Genomic DNA, 24,592 nt, shown 5'->3' on the forward strand with positions numbered 1-24,592 from the left:
GTTGTAAATGAATGTTGTGGCTGGAAACGGCTGATTATTAATGGAACATCTACATAGGCGTACAGAGGCCCTTTATCAGCAACCATCAGTCCTGTGTTCCAATGGCACGTTGTGTTAGCTAATCCAAGTTTATCATATGAAAAGGCCAACTGATCATTAGAAAACCCTTTTGCAATTATGTTACCACAGCTGAAAACTGTAGTTCTGATTAAAGAAGTAATAAAACTGGCCTTCTTTAGGCTAGTTGAGTATCTGGAGCATCAGCATTTGTGGGTTCAATTACAGGCTCAAAATGGCCAGACACAAAGCACTTTCTTCTGAAACTCATCAGTCTATTCTTGATCTGAGAAAAGAAGGCTATTCCATGCGAGAAATTGCCAAGAAACTGAAGATCTCGTACAACGCTGTGTACTACTCCCTTCAAAACCACTGCAAACTGGCTCTAACTAGAATAGAAAGAGGAGTGGGAGGCCCCGGTGCACAACTGAGCAAGAGGACAAGTACATTAGAGTGTCTAGTTTGAGAATCAGACACCTCACAAGTCCTCAAATGGCAGGTTCATTAAATAGTATTCGCAAAACACCAGTCTCGATGTCAACAGCAAAGAGGCGACTCCAGGTTGCCTCTTTCCAGGCCTTCTAGGCAGAGTTCCTCTGTCCAGTGTCTGTTCTTTTATCCATCTTAATCTTTTCTTTTTATTGGCCAGTATCCCATAGTGGCCTCTTCACTGTTGACGTTGAGACTGGACAGAGGAACTCTGTCTAGAAGGCCAGCATCCCGGAGTCGCCTCTTCACTGTTGACGTTGAGACTGGACAGAGGAACTCTGTCTAGAAGACCAGCATCCCGGAGTCTCCTCTTCACTCTTCAGTGTGCCATGTCTATGTACAACCTCTAAGGGCCGGATGAGTAACCTGATGGCTATTTAACAGTCTGATGGCCTTGAGATAGAAGCTGTTTTTCTGTCTCTCTGTCCCATCTTTGATGCAGCTGTACTGACCTCGTCTTCTGGATGATAACGGGATGAACAGGTTGTGGCTCGGGTGGCTGATCTTCTTGGCCTTCCCTTGACATTGGGTGCTGTAGGTGTCCTGGAGGGCAGGCAGTGTGCTCCCTGTGATGCGTTGGGCAGACCGCACCACCCTCTGGAGAGCCCTGCGCGGCTGCGGGCGGTGCAGTTTCAATACCCGGAGGAGATACAGCCCGACAGGATGCTCTCAGTGGTGCATCTGTAAAAGTTTGTGAGTGTTTTAGATGACAAGCCACATTTCTTCAGCCTCCTGAAGATGAAGAGGCGCTGTTGCACCTTCTTCACCACACAGTCTGTGTGTGTGGACCATTTCAGTTTGTCCGTGATGTGTACTCTGAGAAACTTCAAACTTAAACTTCAAACTTTCCACCTTCTCCACTGTTGTCCCGTCGATGTGGATAGGGGAGGTGCTCTCTCTGCTGTTTCCTGAAGTCTGCGATCATCTCCTTTTTTTTGTTGATGTTGAGGGAGATGTTGTTTTCCTGACACCACACTCCGAGTGCCCTCAACGCCTTCCTATTGGCTGTCTCATCGCTGTTGGTAATCAAGCCTACAACTGTTGTGTCGTCTGCAAACTTGATGATTGAGTTGGAGGCGGGCATGGCTACGCAGTCATGGGTGAACAGGGATTACTGGAGGGGGCTGAGCACGCACCCTTGTGGGGTCCCAGTGTTGAGAATCAGGGAAGTGGAGATGTTGTTTCCTACCTTCACCACTTAGGGGTGGCTCGTCGGGAAGTACAGGACCCATTTGCACAGGGTGGGGTTGAGATCCAGGGCCTCAAGATTAATGATGAGCTTAGAGGGAACTACGGTGTTGAATGCTGAGCTGAAGTCAATGAACAGCATTCTAACATAGGTCTTCCTCTTGTCCAGGTGGGATAAGGCAGAGTGCAGTGTGATGGCAATTGCATCGTCTGTGGATCTATTGGGGCGGTACGCAAATTGAAGTGGTTCTTGGATGACATGGGGAGGTGGAGGTGATATAATCCTTGACTAATCTCTGAAAGCACTTCATGATGATAGTGATTTAGTTCTGTTTCCACCTCCAAAGCCCGGCTCTGGAGTCTCACTGGGCCGTGGCCTCAGTGGACCTGCTCACGTATTTTTCAGGCATTTATATAACAATGGCTAATTGTGAACATGGGCTAACACCTAACACAGTTAACACCTTCTCACAAAGCAACAGTCTTGATGATGCAGAGGTTGTTGATTCTGCTCTTCACAAGTCCTCAGTGTCATCCCTAGTTATGGAAACACGGTTCCCAAAATATAACACTAGAGCCTACATAAACATTGCGACCAGCTCCGGCCCGCCAATTAGGCAGGATTAAGTCAAATTCACATAAATAGCCTATATGCCACTTGGTAAGAGAAATGTTCTTTAGTTTTTTTGGACAGAATTATATGAGGTGTTATGTGTTGTTGAAGGTGCGTCAGTTTTGGCTCAGAAAATGCTGGGCAAAGCAGATGATTCCTCTTCATAAGATGTTGCCGATGTACATGCTTCAGGCTCCTACGCAACTTTGCAGTATTTTTTTACTGTTATTAGCCCGGAATGTTCTTTGCATTTTTACATACAGCAGGAAAATCATTTTTTGGTATCAGAAAGGCGGTAACTCACCAACATTTTGACCAGGAATACGACTTTCCTGAATTGTATCCTTTGTTTGTATCTTTTAAGGCGATTAAACTCATCCCAGAGGCTGCTCGAATACACCGCCGGCGGAAAAGAGGTATTCGGAGTGGACTTTTAGTCCGAAGCAGAACACCATCTACCGCTTCCAAGTATATTACTCGCTAATATTCAGTTGCTGGACAATGAAGTAGATAAGCTCAGGGCGAGGATCTCCTTCCAGATAGATATCAGGGACTCTGTTTCATGTAATCATGGCTCTCTCTGGATATACTGTCCCCATCCATACAGCCAGCTGGGACCGTGAGACTGAAACATGACTTCTATCTCAAGGCCATCAAACTGTTAAACAGCCATCTCTAACACAGTGAGGCTGCTGCCTATGTACAGACTTGACATCATTGGCCACTTTAATAAATGGATTACGAGTCACATTAATAATGTTTACATATCTTGCATTTCTCCTCTCATATGTATATACTGTATTTTATACCATCTATTCCTCTCTGTCATCGCTCATCCATATATTTATATGTAGATATTCTTATTCCATTCCTTTACTTAGATGTGTATTATTATATATTAGGTCGTTTTTGTGAGATTCCAGAAGCACAAGCATTTTGCAACACTCGCAATAACATATGCTAACCATGTGACCAATAACATCTGCTAACCATGTGACCAATAACATCTGCTAACCATGTCACCAATAACAGCTGCTAACCATGTGACCAATCACATCTGCTAACCATGTGACCAATAACATCTGCTAACCATGTCACCAATAACATCTGCTAACCATGTGACCAATCACATCTGCTAACCATGTGACCAATCACATCTGCTAACCATGTGACCATTAACATCTGCTAACCATGTGACCAATCACATCTGCTAACCATGTGACCAATCACATCTGCTAACCATGTGACCAATCACATCTGCTAACCATGTGACCATTAACATCTGCTAACCATGTGACCAATCACATCTGCTAACCATGTGACCATTAACATCTGCTAACCATGTGACCATTAACATCTGCTAACCATGTGACCAATCACATCTGCTAACCATGTGACCATTAACATCTGCTAACCATGTCACCAATAAAACGTGATTTGATTTGAAACACTAAAGTCTGGGCCTTCATGGTAGGTAAAACACCAGGTTAAGTACTTAGTTGAAATTCAACAAATATGACCTTTAGATTTAACACAATAGGAGTGTATGCATGCCTGTGTGCGTACGTATGTCTCCACGTATGTGCGCGTCTCAGTACTCACACTCTCCGCTGTCCCCTCCCGGAGGCTGATAGAAGGACAGTCCCAGAGAGATCAGGGCAGCCACCTCCAAGATGATCAGAGTCACGTCCTGCAGGGCTTCCCATACTAACTGGAGGAAGGTCTTTGGCTTCTTCGGAGGTATAAGGTTTTCCCCATACACTTCTTTCCTCTTATCTAGGTCATCTCCTGTTAAGCCTGTTGGGAGAAAGAAAAGGCAGTGAGAAAGAATCTTGATTGGTCGTTTAGTTTGGTGTTTTAATAGAGGAAATGAGGGAAAGACCACCTGATTAAACCTGTTCTGTTTTCAAACATCAAACGTCCTACTTTATGTCCCTCCTTCCCTCCCTTACATACATTAAGGGAAGATTTCGGCAGGTGCCATATGGTTAGTGAGAAAGTCCATATTGCAAATGTACGGTCCCTTACTAGACGTCCGAAATCGTTTGTAAAATTCGCGGACGGCGTCGGGCCGAGCGGCAGGGCCGGACCTACCGGGAAGTCATCAAATGAACTTTGTCGGACATTCGGTTTCCGTTTTACAAAAATAATAAGATTTTGGTCATTTTGCCGCTGTCCCGGAAATTCCCACAAGAGGGCATAAGCAATCATATTGCAATTGGACAAAACATCACGATTCACGACGGGGCCTTATCTCGAAAACTGAAAATATTTCAAAGCCGAAACTCGGTGAGCGTAGGTTTGGCATAACGGGCAGTTGGCCCCGAACAAGATGGCGTCTAGGCCTCAACGGTTTTTGAGTTATGGCCATTTATCTGGGATTAAAGGTCCAAAATGAAAATAGAGAAATTATTTTTCCACTTCACGTCAAAGTCAAGGAGCCTCCGGTGTCAATAAAAAAAAAAACAGCCATTTATCTATCGTCATTTAAGAGAAATCGTACAACGACAGATTGGTGATGTTCACGGATAGGTGTTTTTTTTTTTCAACGGTTACAGATCCAGTTGCAGGGTGTTCTTACGAATCTTTTTAAAGTGTGCTGCGGAGCTCTGCGAGATTTCTGTGATTTTTTATGATTTTCTGAAATAACACACACTCCCTAAACCCTCCGTAAATAACTCAGTTCTTAACGTAAAGACTTAAAACTCAGGATTATGTAAAGGCATACCTCAATCAGGATATGAGTTTATTTATAGCTTCCTGTGCCAACCGGAAGTGCCTTAAATGGTGTCACAGTGGCATTTTCCAAGGGTTAAAAAGGTCAGATCTTTTCAAAACTTCATATGTGTGATTAGGCAACCCCCATAAACTGTAAGGCAGTCATTTCTCCCAACAGATGTCAAAGAAAAGCTCTCTCTCACACACACACACACAGAAACACACACTCAGCAAGGATGGAGTGACAAAGTGCGGTGCTTAAAGACACACAAAGCCTACAATGGCATTTCCATATTCTCTAGGCCGTGCCGAGTTCAACAAGATGCCCCGCTTGAGCGTAGCTCGCTCGGTCTAAGCACAGCGACCATTAGAAAAGTAGGCCCAAAATGAAGCCTGCCCCACAACGTCATTTGCTTTTGGGTGACAGTGAGAGAACCGTTAGGGTGAGAAGCACAATTCGACCTCAGGTACGTTCCTAAGGTCCTCCCGATCCGTGCAAGCCTAACGTTGACCGTGTGGCATTAACCCTTAATAGTTAAAAGAGGGTGTTTACTTCAAAGAGTTTGCATTGACTTCTCTCCCCATAGGAATACATTGCCTGCACCCCTAAATTCAACCTGAAGCCTATGTGGGTTATGAATGTCGTATGAACCTGTCTTCGATGACAGTCCATCAGGCCACTACGAGGTCTACCTGTGTTGATTCTAAGCTTCCTGGACCAACCGGAAGTGGTTAAAATCACCCTAAAAGTGTTTATCCATACCCTGCCTGCAGTTTGATAGACATAGTGCATTCAACCCTGTGTAAATCAGTCAATTCTTAACGTAAGGACTTAAAACTCAGGATTCTGTAAAAGCATACCCCAGTGAGGATATGTGTTGATTTATAGCTTCCTGTGCCAACCGGAAGTGTCATAATTGGTGTCTCTTGGGCTGTTTCGAGGGGTTAAAAAAGTCTGATCTTTCCAAAACTTCATATATGTGATTAGGCAACCCCCATGAACTGTAAATCAGTCATTTTTCCCATAAAATTTCAAAGGAAAAATAAATCACCCTAAAACACAACTTGGATGGAGGGACGTATTGGGGTGCGTAGAGACAGACAGTGACTGCAATAGTTAGCTTTGTTCGAGCTAAAAAAGAACCGTCAGACCTAGAGTTCCGAAACTTTAGAATCCTGTTCTAGACCTCCGGTCAATAGTGCGTGGTGAGTTACGTGGCTCTAGAAGGTTCTCGGACCGAGAAACAGCCTCGTACATTTGCAATGACTTCAATTCATTTTGACCGTTACGAAAATGACGACATTTAGAAAAGTCTCAGAGACGCAAGGCTAGGTGCATTGAAACCGGCTCGGCCCATAGAGACAGATCCCAACGTTTCTGTCCGATAGCTCATTCAAGGACCCCGTAGCAAGGCATGGAAAAAAGTGGATTTTCAGCACCAATTAGGGTTTTACTCGGGCACCGAAGGACCTATCGAGCCGAAACTCGGGATTCGGGGTCGCCTCACATAGGCCTACACATAATGTCCGACCTGGACCCGCAGCTAGAACGTAACTATGTGTTTTACGTTTTTTTTATGTTTTAAACCGAAGGCGCTGTGAATTATGGGCCTGCTCTGACATATGTGATAGTTGGCTTCTAAATGAGTAGGAAAAAGTGGGTTTGGTGTCAATTGATATCAGTTTGGTGTCATAATGACATCTAATTGACTGATGGACACTGACTTGCTAGTTGACTTTTGTACATTTGCAATGTGTTTAAACGGAGAGGGACCATCACCAAAATGGCATTCTGAAATCAACACAAAAAATGGCATCACCACAGTCTCCAGACTGTGCCGAGTTCAACGAGACACCCCGCTTGACCGTAGCTCGTTCTGAGTGCAGCGACTTTGAAAAAAAGAAGGCCCAAAATGCATTTAACGGTCATTCTGATTTTAATGCCCGCTATAGGAGCACCCTACTACGGCCCTCTTTCACTCAGGGCCGTCCTGGGTGCTTTATGGACTGTTAGCCAAGTGCTGGAGGAGGAAATAGACCCGTGCACCTGGTGATTGAAAACGTGCATCTGGTAACCCAAGAGGAAATAGACCCGTGCACCTGGTGATTGAAAACGTGCATCTGGTAACCCAAAAATTCAAATATGGTCCTAAATGCATTTAAGGGTCATTCTGATTTTAATGCCCGCTATAGGAGCACCCTACTACGGCCCTCTTTCACTCAGGGCCGACCTGGGTGCTTTATGGACTGTTAGCCAAGTGCTGGAGGAGGAAATAGACCCGTGCACCTGGTGATTGAAAACGTGCATCTGGTAACCCAAGAGGAAATAGACCCGTGCACCTGGTGATTGAAAACGTGCATCTGGTAACCCAAAAATTCAAATATGGTCCTAAATGCATTTAAGGGTCATTCTGATATTAATGCCCGCTATGGAAACACCCTACTACGGCCCTCTCTCTGTCAGGGGCGACCTGAGTGCATTATGGACACTTTGAAATTTCACGATGGATACTGATTGTTGTGCATCTGGTAACCCAAAAATTTAAAGATTATGAATAAGAAGACACAGAGAGGCTTAAAAAGTTAAACTCTCTCTCATGGGATGAAGGGACATACAGGCCTAAAGGCCAAACACCCCTAACCAGGTTATAACCCAAAAGGTGTTTTGATGTACATAACCTTCAAAGGTGAAAATGACTACATTCAACCCTGTGTAGATCGTAGATCAGTCAATTCTTAACTTAAAGACTTAAAACTCAGGATTCTGTAAGTTTCTATGTCAATCAAGACATGTGTTTACTTATAGCTTCCTGTGCCAACCGGAAGTGCCTTTAATTGGGTCACACTGTCTGTTTTGAAGGGTTAGAAAAGTCACATCTCTCCAAAACTTCATATGTGTGACTAGGTAACCCTCATGAACTGTAAATCAGTCATTTCTCCCAACAGATGTCAAAGAAAAGCTTTCACATACACACACAGCAAGAATGGAGTGATAAAGTGCGGTGCTCAAAGACACAGAGAGCAGGCAATGGCATAAACATAATCTCTAGGCCGTGCCGAGTTCAACGAGATATCCCGCTTGACCGTAGCTCGCTCGGTCTAGGCGCAGCGACCATTAGAAAAGTAGGCCCAAAATGAAGCCTGCCCCACAACGTCATTTGCTTTTGGGTGACAGTGAGAGAACCGTTAGGGTGAGAAGCACAATTCGACCTCAGGTACGTTCCTAAGGTCCTCCCGATCCGTGCAAGCCTAACGTTGACCGTGTGGCATTAACCCTTAATAGTTAAAAGAGGGTGTTTACTTCAAAGAGTTTGCATTGACTTCTCTCCCCATAGGAATACATTGCCTGCACCCCTAAATTCAACCTGAAGCCTATGTGGGTTATGAATGTCGTATGAACCTGTCTTCGATGACAGTCCATCAGGCCACTACGAGGTCTACCTGTGTTGATTCTAAGCTTCCTGGACCAACCGGAAGTGGTTAAAATCACCCTAAAAGTGTTTATCCATACCCTGCCTGCAGTTTGATAGACATAGTGCATTCAACCCTGTGTAAATCAGTCAATTCTTAACGTAAGGACTTAAAACTCAGGATTCTGTAAAAGCATACCCCAGTGAGGATATGTGTTGATTTATAGCTTCCTGTGCCAACCGGAAGTGTCATAATTGGTGTCTCTTGGGCTGTTTCGAGGGGTTAAAAAAGTCAGATCTTTCCAAAACTTCATATATGTGATTAGGCAACCCCCATGAACTGTAAATCAGTCATTTTTCCCATAAAATTTCAAAGGAAAAATAAATCACCCTAAAACACAACTTGGATGGAGGGACGTATTGGGGTGCGTAGAGACAGACAGTGACTGCAATAGTTAGCTTTGTTCGAGCTAAAAAAGAACCGTCAGACCTAGAGTTCCGAAACTTTAGAATCCTGTTCTAGACCCCCGGTCAATAGTGCGTGGTGAGTTACGTGGCTCTAGAAGGTTCTCGGACCGAGAAACAGCCTCGTACATTTGCAATGACTTCAATTCATTTTGACCGTTACGAAAATGACGACATTTAGAAAAGTCTCAGAAACGCAAGACTAGGTGCATTGCGACCGTCTCGTTTCATAGAGACGGACCCCAACGTTTCTGTCCGATAGCTCATTCAAGGACCCCGTAGCAAGTCATGGAAAAAAGTGGATTTTCAGCACCAATTAGGGTTTTGCTCGGACACCAAATGACCGATCGAGCCGAAACTTGGGATTCGGGGTCGCCTCAGCTAGGCCTACACATAACATAAGAAATGGACCCGCAGCTAGAACGTAACTACGTGTTTTATGTTTTTTTTATGGTTTGAACCGAAGGCGTTGTGAATTTTGGGCCAGCTCTGAAGTATGTGATAGTTGGCTACTAAACGAGTTGGAAAAAGTGGGTTTGGTGTCAGTTTGTATCAGTTTGGTGTCAGAATGATATCTAATTGACTGACGGACGGTGACTTGCTGGTGACTCTTGTCCATTTGCAATATGTTTAAACAGTGAGGTACCATCACCAAAGTGACATTCTGAAATCAACCCTAACGAGCGACTGAGATTAACCAGAATCACTGCCCAGCCATCCCGAGTTCATCGGGCCAGTCAATTTCACATTCCTTGAGGATTTTTATAGCATGACAAATTCGTGATGGTACCTGCCCATTGAACCATATTGCAAATGCCCAGTGACTTTGCAAAAGTAAGAAAACATAAACAAATGGACATAATGAAATCACCATATTTTTATTTTTGGGTTACCAGTTGCACAACAATGCATGTACACTTGCAATATGATTCAACAGTGAAAAACATCACAAAATGGACATGATGAAGTCAACACAACGAGCGATGGAAAGGAGCAACTATCACTGCCAGGCCATCCTGTGTTCATCAGGCCAGTCAATTTCACATTCCTTGAGGATTTTTATAGCATGACAAATTCGTGATGGTACCTGCCCATTGAACCATATTGCAAATGCCCAGTGACTTTGCAAAAGTAAGAAAACATAAACAAATGGACATAAGGAAATCACCATATTTTTATTTTTGGGTTACCAGTTGCACAACAATGCACGTACACTTGCAATATGATTCAACAGTGAAAAACATCACAAAATGGACATGATGAAGTCAACACAACGAGCGATGGAAAGGAGCAACTATCACTGCCAGGCCATCCTGTGTTCATCAGGCCAGTCAATTTCACATTCCTTGAGGATTTTTATAGCATGACAAATTCGTGATGGTACCTGCCCATTGAACCATATTGCAAATGCCCAGTGACTTTGCAAAAGTAAGAAAACATAAACAAATGGACATAATGAAATCACCATATTTTTTTGGGGGGGTTACCAGTTGCACAACAATGCACGTACACTTGCAATATGATTCAACAGTGAAAAACATCACAAAATGGACATGATGAAGTCAACACAACGAGCGATGGAAAGGAGCAACTATCACTGCCAGGCCATCCTGTGTTCATCAGGCCAGTCAATTTCACATTCCTTGAGGATTTTTATAGCATGACAAATTCGTGATGGTACCTGCCCATTGAACCATATTGCAAATGCCCAGTGACTTTGCTAAAGTAAGAAAACATAAACAAATGGACATAATGAAATCACCATATTTTTATTTTTGGGTTACCAGTTGCACAACAATGCACGTACACTTGCAATATGATTCAACAGTGAAAAACATCACAAAATGGACATGATGAAGTCAACACAATGAGCGATGGAAAGGAGCAACTATCACTGTCAGGCCATCCCGAGTTCATCTGGCCAGTCAATTTTGCATTTCTGCAGGATTTTTGAGCATGTCAAATTTCATATGGTAAATGCCCATTGAACCATATTGCAAATGCCCGTACACTTGCAATATGATTAAACAGTGAAAAAACATCACAAAATGGACATGATGAAGTCAACACAATGAGCGATGGAAAGGAGCAACTATCACTGTCAGGCCATCCCGAGTTCATCTGGCCAGTCAATTTTGCATTTCTGCAGGATTTTTGAGCATGTCAAATTTCATATGGTAAATGCCCATTGAACCATATAGCAAATGCCCGTACACTTGCAATATGATTAAACAGTGAAAAAACATCACAAAATGGACATGATGAAGTCAACACAATGAGCGATGGAAAGGAGCAACTATCACTGTCAGGCCATCCCGAGTTCATCTGGCCAGTCAATTTTGCATTTCTGCAGGATTTTTGAGCATGTCAAATTTCATATGGTAAATGCCCATTGAACCATATTGCAAATGCCCGTACACTTGCAATATGATTAAACAGTGAAAAAACATCACAAAATGGACATGATGAAGTCAACACAATGAGCAATGGAAAGGAGCAACTATCACTGCCAGGCCATCCCGAGTTCATCTGGCCAGTCAATTTTGCATTTCTGCAGGATTTTTGAACATGTCAAATTTCTTATGGTATTTGGCCCCAAAAAAACACATGATGAATTGACATAAAATCGAAACAATTTCGAAAAACGGTCCAGAAAGAACTTTTTTACGAGGGTATAAGTTTTTTAAAAAGTTCAAATTTTCGACTTTTGACTTCATATGAAATCACATTGTAAATGGACAAAACATATTTCTTATGCGCATGTAAAAATAAAATAAAAATTTGGCTAATAAAATTGGACAAAAGTATGTTGATACAGTTCTTATACATGTGTAATTGACACAAAAATGGAAAGAATTTTGAAAAACGGTCCAGAAAGCACTTTTTTAAGGGTGTGTGAAGTTTTTTACAACATTTTGACATTTTTGACTTTTGACTTCCTATGAAATCACATTGTAAATGGACAAAACATATTTCTTATGCGCATGTAAAAAAAAAAAATATTATGGTAATAAAATTGGACAAAAGTATATTCATACAGTTCTTACACATGTGTAATTGACAAAAAAATCGAAAGAATTTCGAAAAACGGTCCAGAAAGCACTTTTTTAAGGGGTGATAATTTTTGACAAAAAAATCATTTTTTTTAAATTTTGCTTTTGGATGTTGACTTGATGTCCATTTCCAATATGAAAAACCACTGTGGAGCGCACTCACCCCCTGTTGGATTTTTGAAGTGTTACAACTGGCAATAGCCATATGACATTTGCCATCAACTTTGCACGAATTGGCGTCCAATTGGGTGGTATTGTCCAATGTGTGTATGGTTTGTACGGTGCCAATGTGTTGCCATTCATTTTTGTCCACTTCAGGGGGGTCTTCCCTTACACTCTCTCTCTCTCTCTATCTCTCTCTCTCTGTCTCTCTCTCTATCTCTCTCTCTCTCTCTCTCTATCTCTCTCTCTCTCTCTCTCTCGCTGAATGGCGCTGCAATGGATAGCTGACCTTTTACTCTCCTGACCAATCCTGATGGTTTCTGTGATTATTTGCGCTGATCTGAACTTTTTTTGTACATAATGTTTCCGGCATTGTTTCCTATGACCGCAAATAACTTCTGGACATTAGAACAGGGATCACTAACCGTGATTTGGATGAAGATTTCTACTTCAAGGAGTCGGGGGCGCAGGACATACTACTAGTGGTAATGGTAGAGATATTAGAGGTATAAATACTACTAGTGGTAATGGTAGAGATATTAGAGGTATAAATACTACTAGTGGTAATGGTAGAGATATTAGAGGTATAAATACTACTAGTGGTAATGGTGGTAGAGATATTAGAGGTATAAATACTACTAGTGGTAATGGTAGAGATATTAGAGGTAGACATACTACTAGTGGTAATGGTAGAGATATTAGAGGTAGACATACTACTAGTGGTAATGGTAGAGATATTAGAGGTATAAATACTACTAGTGGTAATGGTAGAGATATTAGAGGTATAAATACTACTAGTGGTAATGGTAGAGATATTAGAGGTATAAATACTACTAGTGGTAATGGTAGAGATATTAGAGGTAGTAATACTACTAGTGGTAATGGTAGTAGTAGAGATATTAGAGGTATAAATACTACTAGTGGTAATGGTAGAGATATTAGAGGTAGACATACTACTAGTGGTAATGGTAGAGATATTAGAGGTAGACATACTACTAGTGGTAATGGTAGAGATATTAGAGGTAGACATACTACTAGTGGTAATGGTAGAGATATTAGAGGTATAAATACTACTAGTGGTAATGGTAGAGATATTAGAGGTAGACATACTACTAGTGGTAATGGTAGAGATATTAGAGGTATAAATACTACTAGTGGTAATGGTAGAGATATTAGAGGTAGACATACTACTAGTGGTAATGGTAGAGATATTAGAGGTAGTAATACTACTAGTGGTAATGGTAGAGATATTAGAGGTAGACATACTACTAGTGGTAATGGTAGAGATATTAGAGGTATAAATACTACTAGTGGTAATGGTAGAGATATTAGAGGTAGACATACTACTAGTGGTAATGGTAGAGATATTAGAGGTAGACATACTACTAGTGGTAATGGTAGAGATATTAGAGGTATAAATACTACTAGTGGTAATGGTAGAGATATTAGAGGTAGACATACTACTAGTGGTAATGGTAGAGATATTAGAGGTAGACATACTACTAGTGGTAATGGTAGAGATATTAGAGGTATAAATACTACTAGTGGTAATGGTAGAGATATTAGAGGTAGACATACTACTAGTGGTAATGGTAGAGATATTAGAGGTAGACATACTACTAGTGGTAATGGTAGAGATATTAGAGGTATAAATACTACTAGTGGTAATGGTAGAGATATTAGAGGTAGACATACTACTAGTGGTAATGGTAGTAGAGATATTAGAGGTATAAATACTACTAGTGGTAATGGTAGAGATATTAGAGGTATAAATACTACTAGTGGTAATGGTAGAGATATTAGAGGTAGACATACTACTAGTGGTAATGGTAGTAGAGATATTAGAGGTATAAATACTACTAGTGGTAATGGTAGAGATATTAGAGGTATAAATACTACTAGTGGTAATGGTAGAGATATTAGAGGTATAAATACTACTAGTGGTAATGGTAGAGATATTAGAGGTATAAATACTACTAGTGGTAATGGTAGAGATATTAGAGGTATAAATACTACTAGTGGTAATGGTAGTAGAGATATTAGAGGTAGACATACTACTAGTGGTAATGGTAGAGATATTAGAGGTATAAATACTACTAGTGGTAATGGTAGAGATATTAGAGGTATAAATACTACTAGTGGTAATGGTAGTAGAGATATTAGAGGTATAAATACTACTAGTGGTAATGGTAGAGATATTAGAGGTATAAATACTACTAGTGGTAATGGTAGTAGAGATATTAGAGGTATAAATACTACTAGTGGTAATGGTAGAGATATTAGAGGTATAAATACTACTAGTGGTAATGGTGGAGATATTAGAGGTAGACATACTACTAGTGGTAATGGTAGAGATATTAGAGGTAGACATACTACTAGTGGTAATGGTAGAGATATTAGAGGTATAAATACTACTAGTGGTAATGGTAGAGATATTAGAGGTATAAATACTACTAGTGGTAATGGTAGTAGAGATATTAGAGGTATAAATACTACTAGTGGTAATGGTAGAGATATTAGAGGTATAAATACTACTAGTGGTAATGGTAGAGATATTAGAGGTATAAATACTACTAGTGGTAATGGTAGTAGAGATATTAGAGGTAGACATACTACTAGTGGTAATGGTAGAGATATTAGAGGTATACATACTACTAGTGGTAATGGTAGAGATATTAGAGGTAGACATACTACTAGTGGTAATGGTAGAGATATTAGAGGTATAAATACTACTAGTGGTAATGGTAGAGATATTAGAGGTAGACATACTACTAGTGGTAATGGTAGAGATATTAGAGGTATAAATACTACTAGTGGTAATGGTAGAGATATTAGAGGTATAAATACTACTAGTGGTAATGGTAGAGATATTAGAGGTATAAATACTACTAGTGGTAATGGTAGAGATATTAGAGGTAGACATACTACTAGTGGTAATGGTAGAGATATTAGAGGTATAAATACTACTAGTGGTAATGGTAGAGATATTAGAGGTATAAATACTACTAGTGGTAATGGTAGAGATATTAGAGGTAGACATACTACTAGTGGTAATGGTAGAGATATTAGAGGTATAAATACTACTAGTGGTAATGGTAGAGATATTAGAGGTAGACATACTACTAGTGGTAATGGTAGAGATATTAGAGGTAGACATACTACTAGTGGTAATGGTAGAGATATTAGAGGTATAAATACTACTAGTGGTAATGGTAGAGATATTAGAGGGAGACATACTACTAGTGGTAATGGTAGAGATATTAGAGGTAGACATACTACTAGTGGTAATGGTAGAGATATTAGAGGTATAAATACTACTAGTGGTAATGGTAGAGATATTAGAGGTAGACATACTACTAGTGGTAATGGTAGAGATATTAGAGGTAGACATACTACTAGTGGTAATGGTAGAGATATTAGAGGTATAAATACTACTAGTGGTAATGGTAGAGATATTAGAGGTAGACATACTACTAGTGGTAATGGTAGTAGAGATATTAGAGGTATAAATACTACTAGTGGTAATGGTAGAGATATTAGAGGTATAAATACTACTAGTGGTAATGGTAGAGATATTAGAGGTAGACATACTACTAGTGGTAATGGTAGTAGAGATATTAGAGGTATAAATACTACTAGTGGTAATGGTAGAGATATTAGAGGTATAAATACTACTAGTGGTAATGGTAGAGATATTAGAGGTATAAATACTACTAGTGGTAATGGTAGAGATATTAGAGGTATAAATACTACTAGTGGTAATGGTAGAGATATTAGAGGTATAAATACTACTAGTGGTAATGGTAGTAGAGATATTAGAGGTAGACATACTACTAGTGGTAATGGTAGAGATATTAGAGGTATAAATACTACTAGTGGTAATGGTAGAGATATTAGAGGTATAAATACTACTAGTGGTAATGGTAGTAGAGATATTAGAGGTATAAATACTACTAGTGGTAATGGTAGAGATATTAGAGGTATAAATACTACTAGTGGTAATGGTAGAGATATTAGAGGTATAAATACTACTAGTGGTAATGGTAGTAGAGATATTAGAGGTAGACATACTACTAGTGGTAATGGTAGAGATATTAGAGGTATACATACTACTAGTGGTAATGGTAGAGATATTAGAGGTAGACATACTACTAGTGGTAATGGTAGAGATATTAGAGGTATAAATACTACTAGTGGTAATGGTAGAGATATTAGAGGTAGACATACTACTAGTGGTAATGGTAGAGATATTAGAGGTATAAATACTACTAGTGGTAATGGTAGAGATATTAGAGGTATAAATACTACTAGTGGTAATGGTAGAGATATTAGAGGTATAAATACTACTAGTGGTAATGGTAGAGATATTAGAGGTAGACATACTACTAGTGGTAATGGTAGAGATATTAGAGGTATAAATACTACTAGTGGTAATGGTAGAGATATTAGAGGTATAAATACTACTAGTGGTAATGGTAGAGATATTAGAGGTAGACATACTACTAGTGGTAATGGTAGAGACATTAGAGGTATAAATACTACTAGTGGTAATGGTAGAGATATTAGAGGTAGACATACTACTAGTGGTAATGGTAGAGATATTAGAGGTAGACATACTACTAGTGGTAATGGTAGAGATATTAGAGGTATAAATACTACTAGTGGTAATGGTAGAGATATTAGAGGGAGACATACTACTAGTGGTAATGGTAGAGATATTAGAGGTAGACATACTACTAGTGGTAATGGTAGAGATATTAGAGGTATAAATACTACTAGTGGTAATGGTAGAGATATTAGAGGTAGACATACTACTAGTGGTAATGGTAGAGATATTAGAGGTAGACATACTACTAGTGGTAATGGTAGAGATATTAGAGGTATAAATACTACTAGTGGTAATGGTAGAGATATTAGAGGTAGACATACTACTAGTGGTAATGGTAGTAGAGATATTAGAGGTATAAATACTACTAGTGGTAATGGTAGAGATATTAGAGGTATAAATACTACTAGTGGTAATGGTAGAGATATTAGAGGTAGACATACTACTAGTGGTAATGGTAGTAGAGATATTAGAGGTATAAATACTACTAGTGGTAATGGTAGAGATATTAGAGGTATAAATACTACTAGTGGTAATGGTAGAGATATTAGAGGTATAAATACTACTAGTGGTAATGGTAGAGATATTAGAGGTATAAATACTACTAGTGGTAATGGTAGAGATATTAGAGGTATAAATACTACTAGTGGTAATGGTAGTAGAGATATTAGAGGTAGACATACTACTAGTGGTAATGGTAGAGATATTAGAGGTATAAATACTACTAGTGGTAATGGTAGAGATATTAGAGGTATAAATACTACTAGTGGTAATGGTAGTAGAGATATTAGAGGTATAAATACTACTAGTGGTAATGGTAGAGATATTAGAGGTATAAATACTACTAGTGGTAATGGTAGAGATATTAGAGGTATAAATACTACTAGTGGTAATGGTAGTAGAGATATTAGAGGTATAAATACTACTAGTGGTAATGGTGGTAGAGATATTAGAGGTATAAATACTACTAGTGGTAATGGTAGTAGAGATATTAGAGGTATAAATACTACTAGTGGTAATGGTGGTAGAGATATTAGAGGTATAAATACTACTAGTGGTAATGGTGGTAGAGATATTAGAGGTATAAATACTACTAGTGGTAATGGTGGTAGAGATATTAGAGGTAGTAATATTACTAGTGGTAATGGTAGTAGAGATATTAGAGGTATAAATACTACTAGTGGTAATGGTAGTAGAGATATTAGAGGTATAAATACTACTAGTGGTAATGGTAGAGATATTAGAGGTAGTAATACTACTAGTGGTAATGGTAGTAGAGATATTAGAGGTAGTAATACTACTAGTGGTAATGGTAGTAGTAGAGATATTAGAGGTAGTAATACTACTAGTGGTAATGGTAGTAGTAGAGATATTAGAGGTACAAATACTACTAGTGGTAATGGTGGTAGTAGTAGAGATATTAGAGGTATAAATACTACTAGTGGTAATGGTAGAGATATTAGAGGTAGTAATACTACTAGTGGTAATGGTAGTAGAGATATTAGAGGTAGTAATACTACTAGTGGTAATGGTAGTAGTAGAGATATTAGAGGTAGTAATACTACTAGTGGTAATGGTAGTAGTAGAGATATTAGAGGTAGTAATACTACTAGTGGTAATGGGAGTAGAGATATTAGAGGTAGTAATACTACTAGTGGTAATGGTAGAGATATTAGAGGTAGTAATACTACTAGTGGTAATGGTAGAGATATTAGAGGTAGTAATACTACTAGTGGTAATGGTAGAGATATTAGAGGTAGTAATACTACTAGTGGTAATGGTAGAGATATTAGAGGTAGTAATACTACTAGTGGTAATGGTGGAAGTAGAGATATTAGAGGTAGTAATAGTACTAGTGGTAATGGTAGTAGCAGAGATATTAGAGGTATAAATTATACTAGTGGTAATGGTAGTAGTAGAGCTATTATAGTATTACTACCTCTAATATCTCTACCACCATTACCACTAGTAGTATTTATACCTCTAATATCTCTACCACCATTACCACTAGTATCAATTATACCTGTACTATCTCTACCTACTATAACTATAACTAACTGTCAACTTCACACCTACATCAGTACTACAACCACCATCAACATTACTACTACTACTACCACTGCTACCACCACCATCACCCCATCATTAAACTACTACTGTTACCATCACACCTACTAACATACCATTACTATTTGGAGTACCAATAACATAATAATAATAATTATTATTATTATAATAGTAATAATAATAATAATAGCAATAGTAGTTTTAGTAATAATGTGTTACTGCTTAATGACACCAATTTAATTGGTAATGAGTTGTTCTTGTTTTCCTCTGGGTTTAATAATTAAACGTTTGTATTAAATTCTTTGAATAATTAACTTCCTGGTCTGCCTCTATCTCCATATTTTCCTCTCTCCCCCTTAGTCTCCCTTTCCTTCTCTGTCTATTTGGCAATGTTATTATGGGATCAGACTGTAGTGATTAACTAACAGTGTTATTATGAGATCAGACTGTAGTGATTAACTAACAGTGTTATTATGACATCAGACTGTAGTGATTAACTAATGGTGTTATTATGAGTTCAGACTGTAGTGATTAACTAACGGTGTTATTATGAGAGACATCAGACTGTAGTGATTAACGAACAGTGTTATTATGGGATCAGACTGTAGTGATTAACAGTGTTATTATGAGATCAGACTGTAGTGATTAACTAACAGTGTTATTATGAGAGACATCAGACTGTAGTGATTAACTAACGGTGTTATTATGAGAGACATCAGACTGTAGTGATTAACTAACAGTGTTATTATGGGATCAGACTGTAGTGATTAACAGTGTTATTATGAGATCAGACTGTAGTGATTAACTAACAGTGTTATTATGAGATCAGACTGTAGTGATTAACTAACAGTGTTATTATGAGAGACATCAGACTGTAGTGATTAACTAACAGTGTTATTATGACATCAGACTGTAGTGATTAACTAATGGTGTTATTATGAGATCAGACTGTAGTGATTAACTAATGGTGTTATTATGAGATCAGACTGTAGTGATTAACAGTGTTATTATGAGATCAGACTGTAGTGATTAACTAACAGTGTTATTATGAGAGACATCAGACTGTAGTGATTAACTAACGGTGTTATTATGAGAGACATCAGACTGTAGTGATTAACTAACAGTGTTATTATGGGATCAGACTGTAGTGATTAACAGTGTTATTATGAGATCAGACTGTAGTGATTAACTAACAGTGTTATTATGAGATCAGACTGTAGTGATTAACTAACAGTGTTATTATGAGAGACATCAGACTGTAGTGATTAACTAACAGTGTTATTATGACATCAGACTGTAGTGATTAACTAATGGTGTTATTATGAGATCAGACTGTAGTGATTAACTAATGGTGTTATTATGAGATCAGACTGTAGTGATTAACTAACGGTGTTATTATGAGAGACATCAGACTGTAGTGATTAACTAATGGTGTTATTATGAGTTCAGACTGTAGTGATTAACTAACAGTGTTATTATGAGAGACATCAGACTGTAGTGATTAACTAACAGTGTTATTATGAGAGACATCAGACTGTAGTGATTAACTAACAGTGTTATTATGAGAGACATCAGACTGTAGTGATTAACTAACAGTGTTATTATGAGAACCATCAGACTGTAGCGATTAACTAACAGTGTTATTATGAGACATCAGACTGTAGTGATTAACTAACAGTGTTATTATGAGAGACATCAGACTGTAGTGATTAACTAACAGTGTTATTATGAGACATCAGACTGTAGTGATTAACTAACAGTGTTATTATGAGAGACATCAGACTGTAGTGATTAACTAACAGTGTTATTATGAGACATCAGACTGTAGTGATTAACTAACGGTGTTATTATGAGAGACTGTAGTGATTAACTAATGGTGTTATTATGAGATCAGACTGTAGTGATTAACTAACAGTGTTATTATGAGATCAGACTGTAGTGATTAACTAACAGTGTTATTATGACATCAGACTGTAGCGATTAACTGACAGTGTTATTATGACCTCAGACTGTAGTGATTAACTAATGGTGTTATTATGAGTTCAGACTGTAGTGATTAACTAACAGTGTTATTATGAGATCAGACTGTAGTGATTAACTAACAGTGTTATTATGACATCAGACTGTAGTGATTAACTAACGGTGTTATTATGACATCAGACTGTAGTGATTAACTAACAGTGTTATTATGAGAGACATCAGACTGTAGTGATTAACTAACAATGTTATTATGACATCAGACTGTAGTGATTAACTAACGGTGTTATTATGAGAGACATCAGACTGCAGTGGCAATACTGCCCAACGGGTCATAAAATAGAATGACTACATGAGCATCAACAGATTATACTATCATAACTGCCACTATAACCAATACACACACTTCACCTCTAACCAATACACACACTTCAACTATAACCAATACACACACTTCACCTCTAACCAATACACACACTTCAACTCTAACCAATACACACACTTCAACTCTAACCAATACACACACTTCAACTCTAACCAATACACACACTTCAACTCTAACCAATACACACACTTCAACTCTAACCAATACACACACTTCAACTCTAACCAATACACACACTTCAACTATAACCAATGGACTTCTGACACCCTTGGGTCACCATTCAGACACCCTTGGGTCACCTTCAGACACCCTTGGGTCACCATTCAGACACCCTTGGGTCACCATTCAGACACCCTTGGGTCACCATTCAGACACCCTTGGGTCACCTTCAGACACCCTTGGGTCACCATTCAGACACCAATCAGACACCCTTGGGTCACCATTCAGACACCCATGGGTCACCATTCAGACACCATTCAGACACCCTTGGGTCACCATTCAGACACCCTTGGGTCACCATTCAGACACCCTTGGGTCACCATTCAGACACGTGCATCGATCTGATCTTCTGTAATATACCATTGCTCAAAGGCCTGGTCAATGCCAGTGGGCTGGACAGACCATAATATTATGACCGTAACCATGAACACCAAGGTTCCAAACAACCCCCCCCCCCCCCAAGAATTGTGGTGAAGAGAAATGTCTGAATGATTTGGCTGATGAACCCTGGGATTTATCTAAGGGATGATTTAAATCAGGTCTTATTGAATTGCTCATTGATTGTAAAGATAATTTTAAAAGTCTGGACTATAGTGAAGGGCTAACTTGGTACATCCCATCTCATCCTACCCATCTAGTGTGGAGGTTGACGGGAGAACAAAAACAGAACCAGTGTCACGCCCTGACCATAGTTTGCTTTGTCTGTTTCTATGTTTTGTTTGGTCAGGGTGTGATCTGAGTGGGCATTCTGTGTTGTGTGTCTAGTTTGTCTGTTTCTATGTCTGGCCTGATATGGTTCTCAATCAGAGGCAGGTGTTAGTCATTGTCTCTGATTGGGAACCATATTTAGGTAGCCTGTTTGGTGTTGGGTGTTGTGGGTGATTGTTTCCGTCTCTGTGTTTGTTGCACCAGATAGGTCTGTTTCGGTTTCTTCACGTATATTGTTTGTATTTTCATCTTTGTTAAAGATGATTATGAATCACCACGCTGCGTTTTGGTTTGCCTCTCCTTCCCAGGAAGAACCCCGTAACAACTATCTCATATTAACAATCATATTTTTTTACACAGCAAAACTCATTTACTGAGAGATAATGTAAACATACATTATTCCAAACAAGCTATTGTCCAATGGATTGATGATCATATTATGAGTAAAAAACACCTGCTCTTTTAGTCTAGAAATGGATGTCAGAAGAGGTTTTAAACCTTGAAGTCAGTATCCCAATGGTACATCTACAGGTTGTGATCTAATGGAGTAAGACAAGACTCCCCAGATTACAGCTCCACTGAACTACATTTCTAATTGGTCACTGGAACAGGGACATACATGTTAAACTGTGTCCAATCCCGAAAGACAGCAAAGAACACATTACTCTTGCCAATAGTTGACCAATCATGTGTCTTGTTACTTGAACTCTGTGAAGCGTTTATTTGGGCTGCAGTTTCTGAGGCTGGTAACTCTAATGAATCTGGTCAGACTGTCATAGTATTTATCAGGTCACTACTATATCTGTAACACTGTGTTATATATGAACATGTGATGGTATTCTCAAATGTATGTTTAAGGAATTCTTGGAACATTAGTTCAAAAGGGAGGGAGAGAGAGAGAGGGAGGAAGACAGAGAGAGGGGGAGTGGGGAGAGAGAGAGAGGGGAGGGAGAGAGAGAGGGGGAGGAAGACAGAGAGAGGGGGAGTGGGGAGAGAGAGAGAGGGGAGGAGAGAGAGAGGGGGAGGAAGACAGAGAGAGGGGGAGTGGGGAGAGAGAGAGAGGGGAGGGAGAGAGAGAGGGGGAGGAAGACAGAGAGAGGGGGAGTGGGGAGAGAGAGAGGGGAGGGAGAGAGAGAGGGGGAGGAAGACAGAGAGAGGGGAGTGGGGAGAGAGAGAGAGGGGAGGGAGAGAGAGAGGGGGAGGAAGACAGAGAGAGGGGGAGTGGGGAGAGAGAGAGGGGAGGGAGAGAGAGAGGGGGAGGAAGACAGAGAGAGGGGGAGTGGGGAGAGAGAGAAGGGGAGGAAAGGAGAGAGCGAGAGAGGGATAGAGAGAGGAGGGGGAAGGGAGAGAGAAGGGGGAGGGAAGGAGAGAGAGGTGGAAGGAGAGAGAGGGGGAGGAAGACAGAGAGAGAGGGAGGGGGGAGAGAGAGAGGGGAGGGAGAGAGAAGGGGGAGGAAAGGAGAGAGCGAGAGAGAGAAAGAGAGGGTGAGGGATGGAGAGAGGAGGGGGAAGGGAGAGAGTGAGAGAGGGGAAGGGAGGGAGTTTTAGAACCTTAGAATGTCCGCCTGGGTTCCAAATAGAACAGACTAAAGCTATATATACACTTATTAAGCATTCTGTTTTAATTGTCTCCCTCTGTGTGAGAGGAGAGAAGCTCATTGATGTCTCACAGCGTCACACAAAAACACACACACAGCACCAGAGCATCACACACACACACAGAGCCGCATGCCGAGAGGCTCCTTTGCTCATAGCCGTGGGGAGCAATCCCTGCAGTGATAGGTAGAGCCGAGACACGCCATGCACAAAGATTTCACCTCTCTCGCTCTCCTCTCTTATAGTCAGGATATAGACCTGGTAGTAGAGTCAGGATATAGACCTGGTAGTAGAGTCAGGATATAGACCTATAGAGTCAGTATATAAACTTATAGTCAGGATATAGACCTGGTAGTAGAGTCAGGACATAGACCTGGTAGTAGAGTCAAGATATAGACCTATAGAGTCAGTATATGAATTATAGTCAGGATATAGACCTGGTAGTAGAGTCAGGACATAGACCTGGTAGTAGAGTCAGGATATAGACCTGGTACTAGAGTCAGGACATAGACCTGGTAGTAGAGTCAGGATATAGACCTGGTACTAGAGTCAGGACATAGACCTGGTAGTAGAGTCAGGATATAGACCTGGTAGTAGAGTCAGGACATAGACCTGGTAGTAGAGTCAGGATATAGACCTGGTAGTAGAGTCAGGATATAAGACCTGGTAGTAGAGTCAGGATATAGACCTGGTAGTAGAGTCAGGACATAGACCTGGTAGTAGAGTCAGGATATAGACCTGGTACTAGAGTCAGGACATAGACCTGGTAGTAGAGTCAGGATATAGACCTGGTAGTAGAGTCAGGATATAAGACCTGGTAGTAGAGTCAGGATATAGACCTGGTAGTGTTGTACCTAATATTTTATACCTTTTTTTAACT

General features: G+C 39.9%; 1 protein-coding gene across 8 annotated transcripts in view; it reads right to left on the minus strand.

Annotated features, from left to right (window-relative positions):
* The window catches only part of LOC109881588 (plasma membrane calcium-transporting ATPase 2), a 247,987-nt gene that overhangs the window by 132,982 nt on the left and 90,413 nt on the right, over positions 1 to 24,592 (minus strand). For all 8 annotated transcript variants that reach the window (XM_031828360.1, XM_031827317.1, XM_031830468.1 and 5 more), the window contains one exon: positions 3,950 to 4,144. In XM_031828360.1, the coding sequence (XP_031684220.1) occupies positions 3,950 to 4,144 (195 nt within the window). The remainder of the gene's footprint in view (positions 1 to 3,949; positions 4,145 to 24,592) is intronic.

Source organism: Oncorhynchus kisutch, linkage group LG1, assembly GCF_002021735.2.
Source record: "Oncorhynchus kisutch isolate 150728-3 linkage group LG1, Okis_V2, whole genome shotgun sequence".
Lineage (NCBI taxonomy): Eukaryota > Metazoa > Chordata > Actinopteri > Salmoniformes > Salmonidae > Oncorhynchus > Oncorhynchus kisutch.